The sequence below is a fragment of the Pyrus communis genome, chromosome 15, assembly GCF_041283825.1.
Source record: "Pyrus communis isolate YQ-2024b chromosome 15, ASM4128382v1, whole genome shotgun sequence".
NCBI lineage: Eukaryota > Viridiplantae > Streptophyta > Magnoliopsida > Rosales > Rosaceae > Pyrus > Pyrus communis.
Genome location: NC_142579.1, coordinates 30,334,786 through 30,353,878, shown reverse-complemented (window position 1 = coordinate 30,353,878; position 19,093 = coordinate 30,334,786). Strand labels below are relative to the sequence as shown.

Here is a 19,093-nt window from a genome sequence, read left to right as displayed (position 1 = left end):
TTATGATAAATAATGAGAGATGATAAGGTTTAATTATAATCTGTGAATTTATTAATAAATTTGAATTTTATTATTAATTTTCTTTTGTACTTAATAATAATTATACAATCAGATAAAAATAAGAATTAACATTTAAAATTTAAGTAGATGTAGAAAGAAGTTACATCAATTTAAATAAAATTTTCCAAATAGTAATTTAGAATACTTGCATGATTGACAGACAGCAATGGACATGTGTATTATAATCTCATTGTCCAAGTGATTCACTCCGTGTACAACTCTCTATCCTCTCTGCACAGACAAAATCTCATGTCTCCGTCTCCCTCTCACTCCCACCGTCTCTCTCTCCTCCTATCCTATCCATTCCCTCGATAATTTTCCTCAGTGATCTGTTGCCTCAGAAAAAACCCACTCATCCAATTCAATCATATCATTCATCTACCCCACCACCTCCACTAATATATTAAAGAAGGTAGTTTCACACTTTAAACCCCTTCCCCCGTTGCTTTTTCCGTTCTTTACTGTAAATAATTCAGGAAAGAGAAAAGGATTGATTAGTTAAATCGAAAACGACCCCTTACCTTTTAATTTTCTTTTACCATTTGACTTTCCATCCAAAAAAAGCCGAAGTCTTCGATTTGTATATGTGGGAATGTTACAGCGCTCGCTGTTTCTTTTAGTATTAAAACAGAGCACTCCATCTGCTTCTGCTTCTTGTGCTCCTACTTCTGCTTCTCTGATAAGCGTTTTTGAGCTCAAAGGGTCACTGAGAAAGGTTGGTGCTGAATCTGATCTTAAGTTATCACTTGGGTCGTTGAGAATGGCGAGCAAGGTCACGGATTCTACGGTTCAGATCGACCCCAAGTCCACCGTCGGCGGCGGCGTTGAGGATGTCTATGGTGAGGACACTGCCACCGAAGACCAACTTGTCACCCCCTGGACTTACTCCGTTGCCAGGTCATCATCTCTTTCATCAATTTACCTTTTTTCCGTCTTGGTTTCGTACTTTCACATATCGGTCAAAAAGTTTGCAGTTTTGATGCTGTTTGTTTATTTTCAAGAGGAATTGAAAAAAATCAATATAGTTGTCTATCTTTTGTATTAATTAAACCGATAAATATTAATATTTTGATTTTCGGGAAATAACTGAGTTACAAATCTCAACGGCGGAAATGAACGCTTTTTAGTATTTGTCAGTTAATGTTTGATCAATATATCGTCACGATCACTTTCATTATTAGATCAGTTAATAAATATTTTATCAGTATGTTGTTAATATTTGATTTTGATCAGTTTAACAATTGAGATTTGTAAATTAATTATTTGATCCAGCATCACATTTTGGTTTAAATTACGAATTTGACCGTAATACTTACATTTTTTTTTCTGGAGGCTGCAATACTTACATTTATTTTATTAAATTTTTGGTGGGTTTTTGACACAGTGGATATTCTTTGCTGAGAGATCCTCAATACAACAAAGGGCTTGCATTTACAGAGAAAGAGAGGGACGCTCATTACTTGCGTGGCCTTCTACCTCCGGCAACTGCTTCTCAACAACTCCAGGTTTCAATTTTTTTCTCAACGACATTGTCGTTCATTTTTTAACGGCTTAAACTCTTCGAGTATTTTAATATGGTATGGGAGTTTTGGTTTCACGAGGTCCATAACTTTAGTGCATTTCGTAACTAATTTATGCATGGCATAGCAATGCTGAATTTTGATCTGACTGTTGGTTTTTCTTGTTTTACTGCAAATTTGCTAACCAGGAGAAGAAGTTGATGAACACTATCCGACAATATCAAGTCCCGCTGCAAAAGTACATGGCGTTAACAGAACTCCAGGTAGTTTTTCTTTTACCAGTATTGGTTTTGTTTAAGGTTGAATTCGGGTTTACGTGTGCAGTTGGACTTATAATCTGTGACTGATCGGTGTTTCAAACTTTCAAATATGTTAAATGACAATAGGGGTTTACTGCTTACATTTTGCCTAATCACTTTTTGCTGAAACAAAGATCTAGAGGACCATTCAAGTTTTCTTTGATTAACAGGAGAGGAATGAGAGGCTGTTCTACAAACTGCTCATTGATAATGTCGAGGAATTACTTCCGATTGTCTACACTCCGACTGTTGGTGAGGCTTGCCAGAAATTCGGAAGCATCTTCAGGCGCCCTCAGGGTCTATACATTAGTCTGAAAGAGAAGTATGAGCATCTATTTGCACAGTGATGAAAATTTCATTTCTCTCAACATAATCTTAACGTGAAAATCCCTTGAACATTATAGGGGTAAAGTTCTAGAGGTATTGAAGAACTGGCCTGAAAGGACTGTTCAGGTTATTGTCGTGACTGATGGTGAACGTATATTGGGACTTGGTGACCTCGGTTGTCAGGTAAGGTGTTGGAAGCATTTTCCCTTTGATTTAAGAACATTTTTTATTTATTTAATAACAATGAAAATGGAAAGTTACCTGCCTTCACATGACGCTATTGAACTTGTTTTAGGGGATGGGAATTCCCGTAGGGAAGTTGGCCTTGTACACGGCACTTGGAGGAGTTCGCCCCTCAGCAGTAAGCTTTTTCCTATTTACTAATTACCAATCATTGTTACACTTGAAGTGGTTGCATTGCAAATCATTGATGTCATAGCATTTTTATTCATTTTAACCAAGAATTACATGGACTTTCCTCTGCAGTGTTTGCCTGTGACGATTGATGTTGGGACAAACAATGAGCAGTTGCTGGAGGATGAGTTTTACATCGGACTCAGACAAAAGAGGACAAGGGGAAAGGTTTCCCTTACTCTAGTCTCTTGTTAATTTACTTGTTTGATCTAGAATTATACAGCTTAACTTAATGCTTGAGATTTTGATCATACTTGCAGGAGTATGAGGATCTTTTGCAAGAGTTCATGAGTGCCGTCAAGCAGAACTATGGCGAAAAAGTTCTTGTACAGGTTACCTCTTATGTTACATCATCTACTCATCAGATTTTTGGGGTATAAAATTTTCACGTAGTTCTGAGGTTGTCTAGTCCCTTTATATTGAAATGTGCAGTTTGAAGATTTTGCAAACCACAATGCTTTCGAGCTGCTGTCCAAATATAGAACATCTCATCTCGTCTTCAATGATGACATACAGGTACAAATTAAATAACTGACGGAGCTTGCACGATAGCCTTTAGGTTAGGTACACCTTGTTTCTTTCCCCTTTGAACCATTTTTTCCTTGTATCAGGGGACGGCATCTGTAGTTCTTGCAGGAGTTGTGGCAGCACTTAAATTGATAGGTGGATCCATGTCTGAGCACAGGTTTTTGTTCCTTGGTGCCGGTGAAGTAAGATTTTGTTAATATATTTGTCAATTTGTATCTTTACTACATCAGATTGGTGGAGAATTAAGAGTAGTCTAGCTCTAAAGTATAATTCTCATCCTACTGTTACTTCGTGGTCGTAGGCTGGTACCGGTATAGCAGAACTAATAGCTCTTGAGATCTCAAAAAAGGTATTAACTTTTTAAAATCATATGCAAAAGGCATGCCAATTTGGGAGATGTGAAGAACTTCTAGAAATGATTGATCAATGGCCTTTCTTCATTTATTTATTTCTGTTCGTCTCTTGTAGACAAAAGTTCCTGTGGAAGAGACCCGTAAGAAGATCTGGCTTGTTGATTCAAAGGTGGTTAGCGTGCTTGATCAAGATTATGACTGTCCCTTATCAAATCTTCTTACTTCCTCTCACATACTTAACGCAGCACACGAATTGTCTTGCAGGGATTGATTGTTAGCTCTCGTAAAGATTCTCTTCAACATTTTAAGCAGCCTTGGGCTCATGAACATGAGCCTGTTAAGGATCTTCTGGATGCTGTCAAGGTTTGAATCAGTTAATCATCTGATATATTTATAGATACATAAAGTTGTGTAAGTCTCAGTTTTTTATCGTACATTCATACTTCATCAGGCAATTAAACCAACAGTTCTTATCGGATCATCTGGTGTTGGAAGAACATTTACAAAGGAAGTGATTGAAGCAGTATCGTCCTTCAATGAGGTAATCGTCTCCTTTCTCTTACCCCCTTTCTGTGTATATCTTCTTGTATGTGGGCGTAACATTTTCAGCACTGGTTTTATTGATATTAAGAAATGAATGCTGCAGAAACCTCTTATTTTGGCTCTTTCCAACCCAACATCACAATCTGAATGTACCGCTGAAGAAGCTTATACTTACAGCGAGGTATGACAATTACGTTCACATCTAATCTGTCGTTACTTGATTGAGGATTTACTGCACAAATGAACTAATTTCTCTTTCATGATTCTTGTCTGGCTTCCATTTCCAAGGGTCGCGCAATTTTTGCCAGCGGAAGTCCATTTGATCCTGTTGAGTACAATGGCAAAGTTTTCATTCCTGGCCAGGTAATGCAAATGTAGCTTGTAGTTTGAAGACCAACTTTAAAAACATTGGTTCGAGTATATCACTAACTGAGATTTTTTTTGTCGTCCTTCTTAATTCAGTCCAACAATGCATACATTTTTCCTGGATTCGGTCTGGGTTTGGTTATCTCTGGAGCAATCCGTGTTCACGATGACATGCTTCTGGCAGCCTGTAAGTAGATGGCAGATTTTGAACGACTTAATTTTGAGAAAGCACGGAAAGTAGAACTTGTATCACATATTCCGACTTCGCGTTTACCATTTGTTCAAATTTCGGTTCTCCTAAAAACAGCGGAAGCTTTGGCGGGGCTAGTTTCTGAGGAGAATTTTGCACAGGGGCTGATTTATCCACCATTGTCAAACATCAGAAAGATTTCTGCCCAAATAGCTGCTAATGTAGCTGCAAAAGCATATGACCTTGGTAAGTTTTCTTCTTCTTCTTTTTGTTACTTTGGTGTGATCGGAGTTCAAACCGAAAAAACTGTCATTTCTTCCATGCACCATGTAACTCTTTTTCATCTTATGCTTTTGAAGGGGTGGCTACGCGTCTCCCTCGTCCCGAGAATCTTGTGAAGTATGCCGAGAGTTGCATGTACAGTCCCACCTACCGAAACTACCGCTGAACAATCCGCGGCTCCATCTTTTGTTGTGTGTATGCCTTGCTTCGAGGCTAATTATCAAGAATGTGTTTTCTTAAAATGTGTTGTATCAGTGCTTGTGAAATTAGTGAGAGATGATGCTTGTAAATCATCTGTTTCCAAATTCGAATAAATATGCTAATTGTACTTGTTACTCCATATCAAATGCATTAGCTTCCCTTCACATTTTGCTCTTTGATGTCGGTGACGACGTCACCCGGTCACCCGGGCTTCAATTCATACGTTAGTTCCGATAGTTACTCAAATGTCTTTCCTCAAGGAGTGCACTTATGTTGTTAAAACGAGCGATAAAGCAAAGAATCAACATAGGATCTTGGTTTCAGGGGCAAATACTCTTGAAGTGCATTCTTCAATTCTTACCACACCCGGTTTTACCGTGAACCCCAAATAAGCAGCCCTACACACACACTGCACCGTACGTTTAATTTAGAACGAATTATATGATTTGTACCAGGTCAGTATGGTACAGAATGTGCAACAAAGTTGGTTGAAATTGCATTGTGGTAGGGTACCAGATTACAGGGTTATATGAATTTACAAAGGGGTACAGTTGGAACACTAAGGTAGCACATTATCAAGTACAACAATGATTGAACTAAATGGAAACTTATGTTTGCTATCTGAGAGGATGGTGATTCATCTTCATTTGCAGGAGAACGAAAAACTTAATTGTTATGTTCCGTGTCGACATTCAGATCAGCGTAAGTATCGTAATAGCGCTGCCTCAGGGAAGTTTGGCACAAGATCGAAGGAAACCTGGAAAAGTAGACAGATACAGGAATGCAGCGAACAGTAAGAATATCATTCTAAATGCTTTATGATTCGAATTTCAAAACTGCCATCCTTTGGCTACATAATTTTTTTAAGTTGCTAAAATACCTATACAATAGTTCCAGCATAATATTTATGTCAGAACTTACTTGGAGGGTTCTTTTCAGATTAGCAGGTAGGCAAGCACTCAACAACACAATCGTGACTTGGTTCTATATAGTATGCGATCGCCAAGGAAAAGAAGCAAATGAGATGTATCGTCCAAAATGCGAAAGTATGTGCTGCAAAGAAAGAAAAATAAAATTGGTATATCGTATATGTGAAAGTTAACATAACGAATGCCATGTAAAACCCGAGAAAAGAAAACAAAAATCAAGTAATTGAGCCCATGTACAATTCCAGCACAGATAAAATAAGCGAAATTGATGGTTTACATTTGAATCAGATGACGGACATAATCAACAAGAGAATCTTACACAGCATAAAAACACTGAAACCTGATATGGTCTAGTACGCCATGAAATAGAAAAAGTAAAGAAGAAAAGGAGTCATACAAAGTATCTGTCTTGACCATTCCCTACAACTCTATGCAATGTGGACCTGAGCACAAAAACAAAACAGGAGCATGCGTCACGATAGTTGAATACAAAAATTCTAAAAGGAGAATGCACATATATAAAGATCAAAAAGAATTGCAGAGCTCCAAACTGCCAGCATTCATCTTCTATGATCATATAATGAAGATAGAACTAAGGGAGAGGAGCAGTACTTGAAAACACGTTGCTCCAGCGTTCCAGCATATCACCAAGATTCACTGTAAATGATCTGAAATAATAAACAGAATTACCACTCAATCAAAAAGGTGTCGTCGCATTATATTTGCTCCTATGGACCTGGCATCTACAATTTTTCACCGTTCTAAATCGTGAAATCTTCAAAATACGTTACTAACAATGAAGCTAACTTGTGCTAGTGTTATAAACAGTACTCAATGGACCATATATCTGCAAACAAGGATATAACTATAGCATATATGAGTCATCCCAACTTAAGCCACTTTAATGGTATCGATCTCCCTCGGAGAGTACAATGACTAACCCTTTTATTGGTGGTACATTTTCCCATACTTGAGGTTTCGCATCCTTATCCTTGCATATCTGCGAAGAGATAAAGGTGGAATAACAGATTAATAATGCAATAGTTATAACTGCCTTCTTAATAATGGTAATATAGCTGAAGTTCACATCATCCTTCTTACTTGGAGACCTACAACATCATCTGTTGCCAATAGGGTTCTAAAACCAAAGTCCGAATGAGCTCCAGCTCCAAAAATTCCATTCGCTGGATCAGAAACTTGACCTATATAACAAATGAACACCATCCTATGAGTTAAAATAGTTGTAGGATTAAATTACAAAACTTTTGATTGAAAATTTACCATCGTAGTGTAGTAACCCTAGTGTTTGTATGGCCTCGCCAAGCATTTCTGGCTTGTCGAAGAAATGGATGTCGAGATCAAGAGCAAGGGCCACAAGCCTGCCAACTGATTTAGCCACTTCCCTAAAATGATTTACATGAAAACAGTTCAACTCAGCGTATATCATCCATTCTAGAAAGAACTAATCTAGAAGAAGAAATATGGAAAAGGAGTATTGAAAGTTAAGATGCTAATCAATCATTCATCCTAAAACCTTGTCACTAGAAATCGGACCCTACGATATTCTGCCGAACAGAGTTGCAAACTTGGCAGCAGATATGAGTAAATGCCGAGAGGGAAACCAACGATTTCTAACATGGAACGAACATTTATCACGTGCTTATCGACACACATGCACAAGCACTCTGATCCTATAAAACATATGTAGTTCCAAGTACAAGCGCACAACTTACAAGCATTGTCTATGATATTCCTCCATGATCCCCCCTCCAACCCGGCAACAAAAAAGTACAAAATGATCAATAAGAGCACTTCCACCGTGGGCAATAGCCTTATGGATTGGCTTCATATTAATTCCAACCCCCACCCCAAAAAAAAATAAAAAACCCCTCTAGCCCATCTCGGGAGCCCAACCAAGAGGTCGGGCGTAAATCCAAGGCCTGAGCGCCTAGATGGATGTAATGCGTGATGCAAGGTTGACGCCAATAACGTAATTAAAAAAATTTGCGCTAGGCACGTGGGTAGTGTCATTGACATATTTTGTCAGGCAGTGGCCTCGCTCAGTTATTGTAGCTTCAGCAACGTGGTTGTTTCTAGGCCGTTGGATTTTTTCTGGGCCGTTGGATTTCTAATTTTTTTTGTAATCTAACGGTCCAGATTAATTAAGTTAATAAAAAAAATTTCAAAAAATAAAAAATCCGAATTTTTTTTTCTTTTTCTATAAATACCTTACCATTTTCTCCCACCTTATACTACATTTCAATATTTTCAACGATTCTAAACAGGTAAGGTCATGTGATGTGGCGGAATTGGTTAAAAATCTTATCGAAATCTATCCACAAAAATTGTACTTTCATATAATGACACGTGACGTGATGAGATTCGTTAAAAATCTTATCTGAAATTAAAAATAATCTAGTTCCAAATACTATAAAAGTACAAAAAGGAACTATAAAACCAAATTTTGCTAGAAATCCAGCATTAAATTCCACATCTTGCAGTTATTTAACTGGAGCAGGCCAAACATTAGGGCCATAAAACGGCTTTTTAGCTTCTGGGTCATCTTCTTGTAGCTCAACTCCTATGTAATACGCCTCCTTGTAATCTCCTACTCATCGAAAACCCGAAATTTACGAAACAAGAACAAAAACCCAGAGTTTTAATCCACAAAGATAAAAAAAAAAAAAAAACCAGAAATTGTACTATCCGAATGATTTAATACAAACCGTGAACTTGGTTTTCATGATCGAGATGCTGGTCGAGATAAGGGGTATATCCCCTGTAGTTCTTGTTCCTCAAAAGCTCCATTTTTGCACTCAATGGCAACTCGAAAAGCCTCCTACTCTGATCAAACTCCTCCGCCATGAACTCCTCGCTTATTCCATGATTCAGCAAGTAGAAAAACCCGCAATCCAAACACGCCTAAAACAACCGAGAATTCAGTTTCCTTCACTACCTAGATTAGAAAACCAGAAACTATTCAAAACCCAGAAAAACGTTGAAGAATTTATGTGGGAGTCGTAACCTGTTTGAGCAAAGAGACCGATCGGTGGGTGTCAGAGCTTGAGAGATCGATGCAGTTGAGGGCGGAGACACTGGCGGCTCCGTCGCCGTTAGTGATTTGGGTTGCCATTTTCCGGGGGAACTGAAGTGGCAGGAATTGAGAATCGAGTGTATGAAATGGATTGTGGAGGAAAAGCTTTTGGATTTCCGACTCCGTTTTTTTGCAGGTCTCAAAGAATGCGTATGTGGGAGTTCGAACTGGGGTCAAAAGTTGCAAATTTTTTGCTCGTCAACGCCAAAGCATAAATCGTTTCGTGTTATACTTCGAGAGTGGGGGGTACAAACATAATCTTAAAATCTTAAAAAACAATTCTTAAGATGTTTTTGTTCGGATTTTCTTCCCTAAAAACAAAAAGATAATCTTAAAATCTACGCCAACCCGCGTAAATACTAAATACATCCATGTGGTTTTCAACACACGCTAACCAATTAACCAGCCCTGGCTGCTGCCACCCCTGTGTATCTAGTGGAATAACAGATTAATAGTGCAATAGTTATAACTGCCTTCTTAATAATGGTAATATAGCTGAAGTTCACAGCAGCCTTCTTACTAGGAGACCTACAACGTCATCTGTTGTCAATAGGGTTATAAAACCAAAGTCCGAATGAGCTCCAGCTCCAAAAATTCCATTCGCTGGATCAGAAACTTGACCTACATTACAAATGAACACCGTCTTATGAGTTAAAATAGTTGTAGGATTAAATTAAAGTTACAAAACTTTTGACTGAAAATTTACCATCGTAGTGTAGTAACCCTAGTGTTTCTATAGCCTCGCCAAGCATTTCTGGTTTGTCGAAGAAATGGATGTCCAACGATATTCTGCTGAACAGAGTTGCAAAGTTGACAGCAGGTATGAGTAAAGAGCGGTATTTAAAATGCCAACAGGGAAAACAAAGATTTCTAATATGAAACGAACATTGATCACATGCTTGTCGCCACACTTGCACAAGCACTCTGATCCTATAAAACATATGTAGTTCCAAGTACAAGCGCACAACTTACAAGCATTGTCTCTGATATTCTAGAGGAAATCCGTTGAATACTTCGTTATATTATTCATCCTTTAAGGTTTACAATATATAGGTACACACACCTTATCCTACAAGGAAAGTAATTACAAAAGATAAAGAATTACAACACTCACAGCATATGCAATATCAGGACGAGTATGAAATAAATAAATTAACCTCCCCACAAGTCTTTAATATCTACCCCTGTCAACATGAACCTGATATGGGTAAATACCCAAGTGATGCTTTTCTACCATAGGAGTATCCACAGGTTTACACCTAACACATATTTTTGCTGCGATAAGAAAATACCTTTAGGTGAACGAGCGACCTCAACTCCAAGGAAGTACTTCAATTCTCCTAAATCTTTCATCTCAAATTCAGATGCAAGATTTACCTGTAACTTCTGAATTTCTTTAGAATCATGCCCTATAATAATCATATCATCCACATAAATGATTAAAGCAATCAATTTGCCAAGCCTACCCTTCATAAACAAAATGTAATATGAATGACTCTATCGATATCCGTATTTCTTCATTGCTTGAGTAAACCTATTAAACCAAGCATGGGGCAATTGTTTAAGCCCATAAATAGATTTACGCAATCTGTACACTTCTGTATTACCACTTGCACCATATCCTGGTGGAAATACCATATACACTTCCTTTTCTAAGTTCCCATGAAAGAATGCATTCTTCACATCAAACTGTTCAAAAGGTCAATCCATATTTACAGCTAAGGAAATCAAAACACGCATTGTATTCATCTTTGCTACCGGAGAAAAGGTTTCTTGGTAATCTATAGCACACGTTATCCCCTTAACCACTAACCTTGCTTTGTACCTATCCACTGATCCATCAGTCTTGTACTTGATCGTAAACACCCAACGACAGCCAACAGGTTTCTTCCCTTTTGGTAATTGCACTACCTCCCAAGTTTTATTCTTTTGCAAAATTGATATCTCTTCATCCATCGCTTGTGTCCACTTAGAGTCTCGGAGGGCTTCTTTTACCTAAGTTGGAATTTTGATTGATTCCATATGATTTACCAACGCCCTACGTTCTGGTGAACAACGCTCACATGATACATACTTAGCAATCGGATACTTAACTTTTCCTTCCGGAGAGAACCTATCAGGTGGCATACCATGATTCTGTCTTGCTGGCAATTTATAATTATTCACATCAATATCAGGATTAGTTGTATTATCATTTACAATACTTACCTCTTAGATATTCAAGGGAGCTGGAACGGGCACTAAAGGATCAGAAAGAGGGGGTACTACAGACATATTGGGCACTTCAGCAGATTCCTGCCGAACTAGGTTCTACTGTTCGGTAGAACTCTGCCAAACATCTCTAATTTCTTCGGTTGGGCTGTTGGTTCAATTGGAGCCTGCTGAACTAAGTTACTAGGTTTGGTATGCTCCAGTTGAACAACTGGGCAGATTTCCACAACTTCGGTTTCTCCCACTGAATTATATTCTAGCCAACTTAAATCACCAATATCACTAATCTCCCCCTGGTGATCTAAATTGGATACAAAAGAAGAATAAAAATATTCAGACTCCGAGAAGGTCACATCCATGGTTACAAACATATGTTGATTAGCAGGATGATAACACTTGAATCCCTTATGATGTGGGGCAAATCCAAGGAACACACAACGAAATGCACAGGGATCAAGCTTACTACGATAAGCTTTCTGAATGTGAACATAAACCACATAACCAAATATCCGACTTGACAAAGTATTTGTAGAAGCCACTAAAACATGCTAAGTGTTAAGACTAATCAATTTTAGTTTTCTTTTTGGGTCACTTTTTCTTCTTTTGGTAGATTTTTCACATGAGTGATCCAACAATCACTGTAATTTACTCGACCCATCTTCCGTTTCTATGAGGTAGTCGTGATCCAATGGTATATTGATTTTGTGCCAAAATGGCAAAACGAAAACTGTTATGGCCGTTGTCAAATTTTATTTCTATATTGTTTGGTCATATAATATTTTTCGGATAATGTTAGGGAGATTAAATTTATAGACAAAATTTGCAAACTAAATGATGTGTCACCAATAAGAATGAGCACGTTTATCAAACGCTTAAGTAATAATTCAATCATTAATTTCTATATCATTTAGTTTATAAAATTTTGTTTACAAATTTAATCCCCTTAACACTACCCATATTTTTGCAAGTGACTCTTTACCACAATGGTGGAAGGAGTTGAGTCTTTGTATAAAAGCGTGGGTTCGAATTCCGATAGTGATTAATCTAACATATAATCTAATAAAATTTATCGTTTGACAAAAAAAAAGAAAAAAACCCTACCCATATTTTTCTTACTGTGGAACAAAATGTGAATGTCCTTATACATTGTATGGTAGTCAACCCCCAGACTTACTATGTTGCCAGGTCATCATCTCTTTCATTAATTTACCTTTTTGCCATCTTGGTCTCGTACTTTCATATATTGGTCAATAGTTACCTAATCGTTGAAGGATTGATGTTCAGAAAATATTTGTTGTGGGCCCCTAGTTAATTATGATCCCTTGTGAAGTGTTTTTGAAATTTGAATCTTCCATTTTTGGTTTCTGAAAAGTGAAAACCTAAAAGGTTTTTTTTCTTTTTTTTTTTGGTCAAAGCTCCAAAGCGCAACATTTATTACAAACCAACAACACAAACTTTACAGTTTCATTCGTTTGAGAGCATCCAATGAAAGTAAGTTTTGCTTTTGCACATATTAAAGCACATATGACGAAAACTAAAGGTATGAGGGAAGAAAGTCAACTCTTCTCTCCGTGGTGTGAGAGTCCTTGCTCCTTGTGAGATCCGCCTCTGTGCGTGGGATTTATAGGTTTGTCTTGACTGCGAGTTTGTGCTTTTTGGTTTCTGCTTTTGTTTGCCTTTCTGCTGAGGGGTGGCTTACGGTGAGCCTGGAGAGTTTGAAAGGTAGGAAGGGTAGAGCTAGGGCGACGGCAAGGGGGTGGGTTTGTCAAATCAGGGGTTTCTTCGTCTTGAGGGTTGTTGGGGCTGTTGGATTGACCTGGTGGGGGTGTTAATTTCTCCCAATTTGGGTTTGTGTGGGTAGGGTTAGGGTGTTGGGTCAATTTTGGGGTTTCTCAAAGTTGACAGTTTCTTGTCGAGGGTGAAGGGGTATTGGTGAGATTCTGGTAGGGGGTATTAACTTCACTTTGTTAGACTGGGGGGTGGGGCAAGTTGAGTCTGGAAGAAGTGCTTGGTGGGTGGGGAGTAATGGGGAAACTGCCAAGGGGTCGAATTGATCTTAAATGTGATTTGGACTGGCTTATCGTAGCTGTGCAGTTAGGGGGTCTTTTCCAACAAGGCTGGTATATTAGAGTTCATTATGGGCGATTGGTAACATTTATGAGGATTTTAATGAGGAGCGGCTTTTTCGACCGAGGTGACAAAAGACTTCAGAAGGCAAACCGAGAGGGATATTTGTGCTTTTTGAGAAAGAGCGCAGAAATTAAAGGGTACCCTGCGTTTCAGACTGGGCGAGTTCGAAAGTGGGCTTCCAATCGAATGGCGAACAGGGGGGTGGAGGAGCTAGTAGTTCAACTGAATCAGACGCTGGAGTTGTCGTCTATGGAGCAGGGAATCAAATTGGTTGGGAAAGTTCTCACGCAGAAACCAGTGAATAAATGGGGAGTCAGGAACATTCTCAAAGCAGCTTGGCAAGATTTGGGTGAGGTTGAAATAAAATGGGTAAGGGAGAATGTCTTTGTTATTTCGGCGAAAGATGAAAATGTAGCTTCCAAAATTATTGAGCAGGTACCATGGGCAGTGATGAAAAAGGTATTCTCTGTAGTGAAGTGGCCGCCGGAGCTCGCTCTAGAGGAACTGGAATTGGATGCTGTTCCATTTTGGGTTCAAATCAGGGGAATTCCTCTGGGCTTAGCTTCTGTAGATAACATCCATCGATTAACCAAAGAGGCTGGAAAGTTTATAGCCATGGAGGATCCCGGTCTTGCTCGGGGATTTCTGCGGGTTCGAATCCTAGTGGATACGGAGAAGCCGTTATTCAAGGGTTGCTGGATACGGAGGGATACTAACAGGGATACTTGGGTTGAATTTCGATATGAATGGCTCCAAGATTTCTGCTACCGGTGTGGCCGGATAGGCCATAACAACACTGAGTGCACAGTTGAGGTGACTGGAGAAGGGGCAGTGGCGTATGGAGAGTGGTTAAAGGCGCCTCCGGTCAGGGATGTGGTTGCAGTTACAAGAGTGGAATACGTGGGAAGGGGAGAACGCCGGCTGGCAGGTGCGGTGCGCAGACCGGACAACGCGGTTATTCAGAATCAAGGCAGTTTACGGAAGTCGATAGGGCAGGGACAGGAGAGTACACAAATTGTTGAGTCGGGGGGGACATCAACGATTCAGAGCACATGTCCTAAGAAGTGGCGGAGAAGGAGGCGGATGGAGGGTGAGGACTCATCGTCCAACTCCAGTATAGAACGCACAAAACCACGGGGGGAAGGACAGGCGGAAAATAATCAGGGGATCAATGAAGTTTTGTCGGCCCAGGGTGAAGACCCAATGTGGGGGATCAAAAGGGGTGTGGAATCACAGGAGGTATTATTAACTTCAGTTTCACAGAAGAAACCCAGAGGCCCGGATTTGGAGGAGGAATGTCAAGGCAGGATGGCTGAGCGTTGGAGGAGCCTAAACTCGAAGGAAGGGAGTCAAGTGGTGGAATGTGCGGTAAGTACTCCGGAAGCAAATAAGGAGGAAATAAGTGAGCATCAAGCGAGAGAAGAGTTATCGGGTGGGGGGTCGGATACTGCCAGTGATAGGAGGATGGCAAGGAAGATGGGCATGACAGCTCGGGGCGGTGGCGGCTGGCCTTCAACAGCCGCACGCCTGCCATGAGTTATATCTTCTGGAACTGTTGTGGGCTAGGGTCGGACACGACAGTCAGGGCTCTTCATGGGCTAATTCGTAATAGGAGACCCTCTATGATTTTTTTATCTGAGACTAAGATGAAATATCATAGAATTTGTGGGGTGAGGAGGCGTTTAGGCTACTCAAATGGTTTCGATGTTTCGCCAAATGGAAGATCTGGAGGTTTGAGCTTGTGGTGGGAGGACAATCTGGAGGTTAAGATTATATATTCGTCAAAGCATGTTATTGATGCGGTTATGAAAGGTGAAGGGCAAACCCACTGGTGTCGGCTTACGGGGGTGTACGGAACCCCGTATAGAAATGAGAAATCGGTGTTCTGGGATTGGATGGGCCATCACTTTATCCCTACGGATATCCCGTGGATTTGTGGAGGGGATTTTAATGAATATATCTGGGACCATGAGAAGTCTGGAGGTGTTGAGGTGTTGTATAATAGGCCCAGGTTCTTAGAAGAATTCATGTTTTCATCTCAGTTGCTGGATTTGGGCTTTCATGGATCGGCCTTCACTTGGAGAGGTTCGAGAAGAGGGGAGTGGGTGGAGGAACGCTTAGACCGGGTCCTTGCGAACGAGAGGTGGTAGGAATGCTGGCCGAATTCTCATGTTGTGCACGGAATGGACTTAGCCTCGGATCATTGCCCAATTATCCTGAATTCGAGCATTGAGGGGCCGAAAGGGAGGAAATTTTTCAGGTTTGAGGCTTACTGGGCGATGGAGGAGGAGTGCAAGGAGCTGGTGAAAAATTATTGGGAAGGTCGGCAGTATGGTAGTCCTGTGAATAGATGGGGGAGGAAAATTAATGAGTGCCGTTCTCGACTAAGCAGGTGGAACCAATCGAAATTCAAGGGGCGGAGCTACAAAATCCAGGAGCTTCTTTCCCAGTTAGATACACTCCAGCGTGATTGGGGTCCGAATTATGCAGAGATAAGGGAGAAGTCTCGGCTGGTTGATGAGCTAAGGCTTCAAGAGGAGAGCTACTGGTGCCAGCGGTCACGAGTAAAATGGCTGAGGGAGGGGGATGCCAACACAAAGTTCTTTCATTCTTCCACCCTTCAGAGGCGTCGGAGAAATAAGGTTGTGAAGCTAAGGAATGAGAATGGAAGCTGGGTAGATCGCCCGTCTCAAGTCCGCCAATTGGTGGAAAATCACTTCACCTCTGTTTTTTGCTCGGCCGGGGATCGTGATTGGGGAGCGCTGTTGGACTGTTTGACTCCCTCGATTACTAGCGAGATGAATGCGGCATTAATTGCGCCTGTGACGGAGGAGGAAATTAAGGAGGCAGCTATGCAAATGGGCGCTTTAAAGGCTCCGGGGCCTGATGGTTTCCAGGGAATTTTTTATCACACGTACTGGGAGATTGTGAGGGAGGATATTTCTGTTCTGATCAGGGATTTGCTTTAGGAGTCAGCGGGTACGGGGCGTTTAAATCTGACCCATATTGTGTTGATTCCCAAAGTTCCAAACCCGGAGTATGTGTCACAATTTAGGCCTATCAGCTTGTGCAACTATTCGTACAAAATTCTTTCTAAGATTCTCTCCAACCGGTTGAAGGTCTTATTACCAACGATTATTTCTCCGTCTCAGAATGCTTTTGTGGCGGGCAGACAAATTCAGGACAACATTGGTATCGCCCATGAGATGTTTCATTTTCTGAAGGGGAGGAAAGCAAGGAATAAGTTTGAGATGGGTATTAAGTTGGATATGCAGAAAGCTTATGACCGGGTGGAATGGGATTTTTTCGATGCAGTTATGGAAAGAATGGGGTTCTGTAGCAGATGGAGATCGCTTATTTGTGGATGTTTATCATCTGTACAATTTGCGGTTCTCCTAAATGGGCAGGCCGGGGCGCCCTTTGTCCCTTCAAGGGGTATCCGTCAGGGGGATCCTCTGTCTCCTTACTTATTTATTCTTGTGGGAGAAGTTTTGTCCAAAATGATTCAAGGTGCGGTTGGTCAGGGTCAGCTGGAGGGGGTCAAGATGGGCGGCTCGGGTCCTGTGATTTCTCACCTGTTCTTTGCTGATGATACTCTTTTGTTTCTGCGTGCTGATCAGAAAAACTGCTGTAATCTGAGACATTTGATTGAGAGATTCTGTGTTGCTTCTGGGCAGAAGGTGAATTTAATGAAGTCTAGTGTGTTCTTTGGAGTAAATGTGCCTAAGGGGATCGCTGATCAGTTGGGGAGGTCTCTTGGCATGGCTGTGGTTAATAATCCAGGGACCTACTTGGGGGTTCCTGCTATTTGGGGTCGATCGAAGCAGCATGGTCTTGCTTTTGTGAAGGGAAGAATTATGGAAAAATTACAAGGGTGGAAACAAAGCTCGCTATCCCGGGCCGGTAAAGAGGTTTTAATCAAGGCTGTAATCCAAGCTATTCCGGCGTATCCTATGAGTATCTTCAAATTCCCCAAAGTTGTTTGTAATGAGTTGGATGCGTTGGTGGCTGGATTTTGGTGGGGAAGTAAGGAGGGAGCCCATAAGATTCATTGGGTTTCTAAGGAGGTTTTGGGAATTCCGAAAGAGCTGGGAGGCTTAGGATTCAGAAACTTTCAGGAGTTTAATGATGCTTTGCTTGCTAAGCAATGCTGGAGATTAATCACTGAACCTGAATCGTTATGGGCTCAGGTTATCAAGGCTCGGTATTTTCCCCATTGTTCGATATGGGACGCGAAGAAGGGTGGTCGGGCGTCTTGGGCGTGGAGTAGCCTTCTTTGTGGTAGGGATTTGATCAGGGAGGGCTCTCACTGGCAGATTATGGGGGGTCAGGAGGTTCGGGTGTGGCAGGACAGATGGCTGCCATCCTTGCCCCTTGGACATCGGGTGCCGTTTGGACCGGTTGCGGTCACTCCTGGTTTACGTGTTCGTGATCTTATTTGCCCGGAGTCGGGGCGGTGGAACCTTGGCTTTTTGCAACCTATCATTTCGGGGGAGGATATGCAGGCTATTGAGGAGACGCCTCTGGGGGATTTAAGTCGTAAAGATCGGCTTGTCTGGGAGTTTAATAAGAATGGGTGTTACTCGGTCAAGTCGAGATATAGATGGCTGCAAGATAGATCGTTAGAATTGAGAGATACTCGTCGGCCTTCTGTCCGAGGGGTCCCCAGGAGTTTATGGAAAGGTATATGGAAGTTGGAGGTGCCTCCCAAGCTGCGGCATTTTTTGTGGCTTACTGTGCATGGTTGTCTTCCTACTCGGGATGCTCTTTTCCGCCGGAGATCCTCTCAGACCTCCACTTGTCCTATATGTTGCTGCCACGATGAGACTATGGAGCATATGCTCCTCTCCTGTTCTTGGGTGGAACCCTTATGGTTTGGTGGGGCGTTGGGTTACAAAGTGGATCGGCTTTCTCTCCCGAATTGGGTGGACTGGATCCAGGCGGTCTTCTCTCCGAACATGTGCACCACGGGCGATACGAATTGGAGGAGATCTTACATTATGTTTACGTGTTGGTGTATTTGGAAGGCCCGCTGTGATTTTGTGTTCAATGGGGTGCCCTTATGTCCTCCAAAAGTGTTGGCTGCGATCACGATGGCGGTGAGCACTTTCTTTGGTGCAAAGGCTGCGGCAGGATGTAGAAATATGGGCGACGGGAGGAAGGAAAATCAGGCTGTGCGGTGGTGTGCTCCGGTCAATCCTTTTGTGAAGATTAATGTGGATGCTAGCTGGTCCAAGGCCTCAAAATTGGGTTTTGCCGGTGTGATTGCGCGAGGGCAGGACAGAAGGATGGTGGCAGCCGCGAGGTACGCTATCAGGGCTCCTTCGGCGGCTGCTGCGGAGGTCACAGCGTTGATGCATGGATGCCAGTTAGGTGCAGCTTTGGGATTAAGGTATGTCATCTTGGAATCTGACTCCCTGGAAGCTATAAAATGTCTATCTAGTTCGCTGTCTGTGGGTAGTTGGGAGGCCTTTCCTATGTTGGCTCGGGTTAAGCAATTGGGGAGGGATTTTCTTGACTGCCGTTGGTCATAGGTGCCCAGATTAGCTAATTGTGTGGCGCATGAGTTAGCGTCGGTTGATTTTCCGGAGATGTGTGATGTTGTGTGGGTCGAAAGGCCTCCATCTTCGTTGGTCTTTGTATTGA

The 19,093-nt window shown here is 41.3% G+C and overlaps 2 protein-coding genes across 2 annotated transcripts; one reads left to right on the top strand and one right to left on the bottom strand.

Moving 5' to 3' along the window:
• The first annotated feature begins 241 nt into the window (after positions 1-241).
• LOC137746893 (NADP-dependent malic enzyme) lies at positions 242-5,247 on the top strand. The gene is made up of 19 exons (XM_068486913.2): positions 242-957; positions 1,445-1,565; positions 1,769-1,843; positions 2,050-2,201; positions 2,284-2,389; positions 2,502-2,567; positions 2,693-2,788; positions 2,881-2,952; positions 3,053-3,136; positions 3,232-3,330; positions 3,450-3,497; positions 3,617-3,670; positions 3,766-3,864; positions 3,953-4,042; positions 4,148-4,225; positions 4,333-4,407; positions 4,507-4,597; positions 4,718-4,846; positions 4,960-5,247. The coding sequence occupies exons 1-19, from the start codon at positions 653-655 to the stop codon at positions 5,046-5,048; spliced, it is 1,929 nt and encodes a 642-aa protein (XP_068343014.2). The 5' UTR covers positions 242-652; the 3' UTR covers positions 5,049-5,247.
• Positions 5,248-6,195: 948 nt separating this feature from the next.
• On the bottom strand, positions 6,196-9,594 carry LOC137717928 (azadirone synthase LFS-like). The gene is made up of 9 exons (XM_088685024.1): positions 9,038-9,594; positions 8,739-8,934; positions 8,523-8,620; positions 7,746-7,855; positions 7,294-7,415; positions 7,114-7,214; positions 6,954-7,012; positions 6,625-6,680; positions 6,196-6,455 (listed from the first exon to the last, which is right to left on the bottom strand). The coding sequence occupies exons 1-9, from the start codon at positions 9,143-9,145 to the stop codon at positions 6,433-6,435; spliced, it is 873 nt and encodes a 290-aa protein (XP_088541150.1). The 5' UTR covers positions 9,146-9,594; the 3' UTR covers positions 6,196-6,432.
• Between the last annotated feature and the right edge of the window lie 9,499 nt (positions 9,595-19,093).

Bases quoted from the DNA above. Each gene is read 5' to 3' on its own strand.
- LOC137746893 (XM_068486913.2), top strand. From the start codon at position 653: ATGTTACAGCGCTCGCTGTTTCTTTTAGTATTAAAACAGAGCACTCCA. The intron at 4,226-4,332 runs GTATGACAATTA...TCCATTTCCAAG, and splicing joins AAGCTTATACTTACAGCGAG to GGTCGCGCAATTTTTGCCAG. The intron at 4,598-4,717 runs GTAAGTAGATGG...TCCTAAAAACAG, and splicing joins TGACATGCTTCTGGCAGCCT to CGGAAGCTTTGGCGGGGCTA.
- LOC137717928 (XM_088685024.1), bottom strand. From the start codon at position 9,145: ATGGCAACCCAAATCACTAACGGCGACGGAGCCGCCAGTGTCTCCGCC. The intron at 8,621-8,738 runs GTTTGTATTAAA...TTCGATGAGTAG, and splicing joins TCATGAAAACCAAGTTCACG to GAGATTACAAGGAGGCGTAT. The intron at 7,856-8,522 runs GTTAAATAACTG...ATTAATATGAAG, and splicing joins CTAATGTTTGGCCTGCTCCA to CCAATCCATAAGGCTATTGC.